At 32.9% G+C, this 3,000-nt stretch overlaps 1 protein-coding gene across 1 annotated transcript in view; it reads left to right on the top strand.

The window, feature by feature from the left end:
• Positions 1–2,420, top strand: part of LOC106879565 (myosin-IIIb) — a 114,320-nt gene extending 111,900 nt beyond the window's left edge. The window contains exons 30-31 of the mRNA XM_014929199.2: positions 53–124; positions 2,011–2,420. Of these exons, the coding sequence (XP_014784685.1) occupies positions 53–124; positions 2,011–2,040 (102 nt within the window). The 3' untranslated portion in view covers positions 2,041–2,420. The remainder of the gene's footprint in view (positions 1–52; positions 125–2,010) is intronic.
• The last annotated feature ends 580 nt before the right edge of the window (positions 2,421–3,000 follow it).

Raw genomic sequence — 3,000 nt, forward strand, 5'->3', positions numbered from 1 at the left:
GTCAAGATTGGAAACTGAATTCTAAATTCTGACATTGTTTGTGTCTTTTTAGAAAGGAAAAGAAACTGCTGCTAAAAGGACATCAAAGAACAATCCGCTGCAAACTTCAAAACTAGAAAAACTGGTGAGTAATGTTTAATGGTATTCTTTATAGAAATTATTGTTTGTCTTTTGAGTTTTCTACAATAATGATTTATTTTACATGCATTTTATATTATATGCAATGTGAAATGGAAGGGGTGTGACCTTTATGGAAAAAAAGAATATGATTGTCAAGAAATAAATATATAGAAAACAAAATTTCATATTATTCATTGCTATAATGCACAGATCCTCATCCACTTGTATGTTATTGTTGGCACTGTAATAAACTCAACTAGAGCTACTAACAAGTTTTCCATACAACTTTTCATACAAGTTTTCATATAAGTTTTCATACAAATTTCCATACAAGTTCCATACAAGTTCCATACAAGTTTCATACAAGTTTCCATACAAGTTTTCTAACAAGTTTTCCATACAGGTTTTCAAAATTTCCTGCGTGAATTCTTTATATCCTCGTCGCCACTGTTATAGTGTGGATCCTCGTCCAATTGTATGTTATTGTCGGCACTGTAATATTCTTGTCGCCACTATTATGTTGTGGTGGTATTCCACACCTTATTATCTTTGACTCATCTATCGTGCTGTGATAGCTTTGCAAGACGACTTTGTAACATCTACCTTGACGGTAACTCAAACTTGTATATATCACATAACTGACACTGACTCCAACTGAGAACTCATACAACGACTCCACTACTATTGACCTCCTACAACAACTGACTGTCTGACTTTATAGTGGCTTCTCATACTACTTTGTCACTTTGCTTCCTCCATCTACTCTTCACAAGCCACTGCTAGTAATATTTCATCATGGACAAAAACTGCAGTATCATCCTGTCAGTGGTGTATGTACATTAAGTATGATACATAAATGGCTATTTTAATTTAATACTGCTTCAATTAATATACACCAGATTTTTCTGGAGCCTAGTTGCTTTTCACTATATCAGTGAATATATTAGTTACTGTTCCCTTTATCTGAAGTGAGAATTTTTTTCTAAGGATGTGGTTGTATACGCACATTATTGACACGGTCTAATAAGGCTGAAATACATCTGGCTTTCAAAGGAAAGTCAAGGCCAGTATATCAGAGAGAAAAAGCGAGAGACAACCACATGCACAATTTGCCATGAGAGTCAAAAATGCTAGACTAAAAAACTTGAAGAGAGGAGGAGACTCAAATTGTTGGTTTAATGGATAGCTGGTTATTCTCCATTGAGTTAATCTGCCCTTGTAAACAGATGTTTTTTAAGTATGTCAGGGTATCTGTCCACAGTACACACACAAAGAGGAGAATCTTGAGTGATGTTGCTGCTGTAGTTGGCAGTGGCCTGGATCTGAAGTAGGTGGTATTAGTTTACATGATTACCAGTTACCAGTAGCTGATCATTTTCATTTGGCCTGACATAGTTTCATATCAGAGTAACTATTAGCTGGCAAGACATTCTTCTAGTGTGACAGTCTGAAATAGTAACATGTTGCTTTGGAACTATTTCACTGAAAAAGCAAGGTATTGCTCTCCTTTTCATTTGAATGCAAATAACATTGATTCTAATATACAAAACATTTTTTCTTAATTATTGACCTGAGTTTCTAGTTACAACTCCCAGATGCTCTGGAATGCACCAACAGTAATGTTCCTGAGGTCACATGAGGTGTTTTAACAGCAGACCTCATCACAGTTGTTGATCCAGCCAGGATTGCATCTCAACATCAATAAAGCACAAACCTGCCTTCATTACCCAAAGCCACTTAATAGCTTTCTTAGTGGCTTCTGTGATAGAATGTATGACTGCTTAAAATTGTTGCATTATAAGAAATTTTTTTGTCATTTTATAATTTTGTATTTGTTAAATATCAATGAATATTCTTATAATTTTTGAATGAATTAATTTTAAATTTCAGAAAAAGGGATTTAAAGGACTCTTGGAATAGATTAAATTTACTCTCAAGTTAGTTTTGAGAGCAAGAACAAACTTCACCTGACCATCAGTAATCAATATGGATGACACAAAGATATTTTAATTCCATATGACCTAATAAGTGTTGACAAAATCATGGCATTTTACTTGGAACAATATTCTAATCCACTAATTCAGTTATGTTAATCAGAAGACTGTGTGACATTTTCCCTCATTTTTATCAAATTTTATCCAATAAAAGTACATTTAATACATCAAAAAAAATCTATTTTCTTACTGATTGTTTATGAAATAAAATGTGATGGTAAATCATTTATTTAAATCAATAAAGCATATACAAATAAATATTATAGATTAATTCAAACTAATGCATAAACTGTTATTAACTGGTAATTTTACCTGTGTTTTTGTTTTTTTTTATTTGTTTTGTGCTGTTCTGATGTGTCATCTGTGCATTTCACAAAGAAAATGCAGTTTATAGTGAAAAGCATCAGAGAATTACTAACGAGTGTTCGTTATTTCAATCTATTCTTCTGAAATACAAATATAAGGTTCTCACAGTTATTCCTGTAATTATGAATGCCAATTCTGATGATCTTGAGCTGTTGTATTATTCAACTTATTCCACTGCTTTTTCAGTATGAACACAGAGGTGTTCAGCAGATTTTTTATATAACCTACAACTCAAATATAGTTCCTTTGAAGCAATACATTTAACTATTTTCTCTGTTCAGATCATCTTTGTTAATGTTACTATCATCTATCATTAAGCTCATGATTATATTCAGAGCCACAACAACATCCTTGTTTGCATGTAGTAGTAAATGATCTGATCCTGCAGCACAGCATTCCCAATCATTTCAATGTAGGCATCCTCATATAAATGTGAGCCTTACTGCAGTCAAATGATGTTGCACACAAAATGGCTACCACACTTCTCGTTTTTATTCAGTAATCGTCATTGTCATCGTCA

The sequence above is a fragment of the Octopus bimaculoides genome, chromosome 2 (assembly GCF_001194135.2).
Source record: "Octopus bimaculoides isolate UCB-OBI-ISO-001 chromosome 2, ASM119413v2, whole genome shotgun sequence".
Taxonomy (NCBI): Eukaryota; Metazoa; Mollusca; class Cephalopoda; order Octopoda; family Octopodidae; genus Octopus; species Octopus bimaculoides.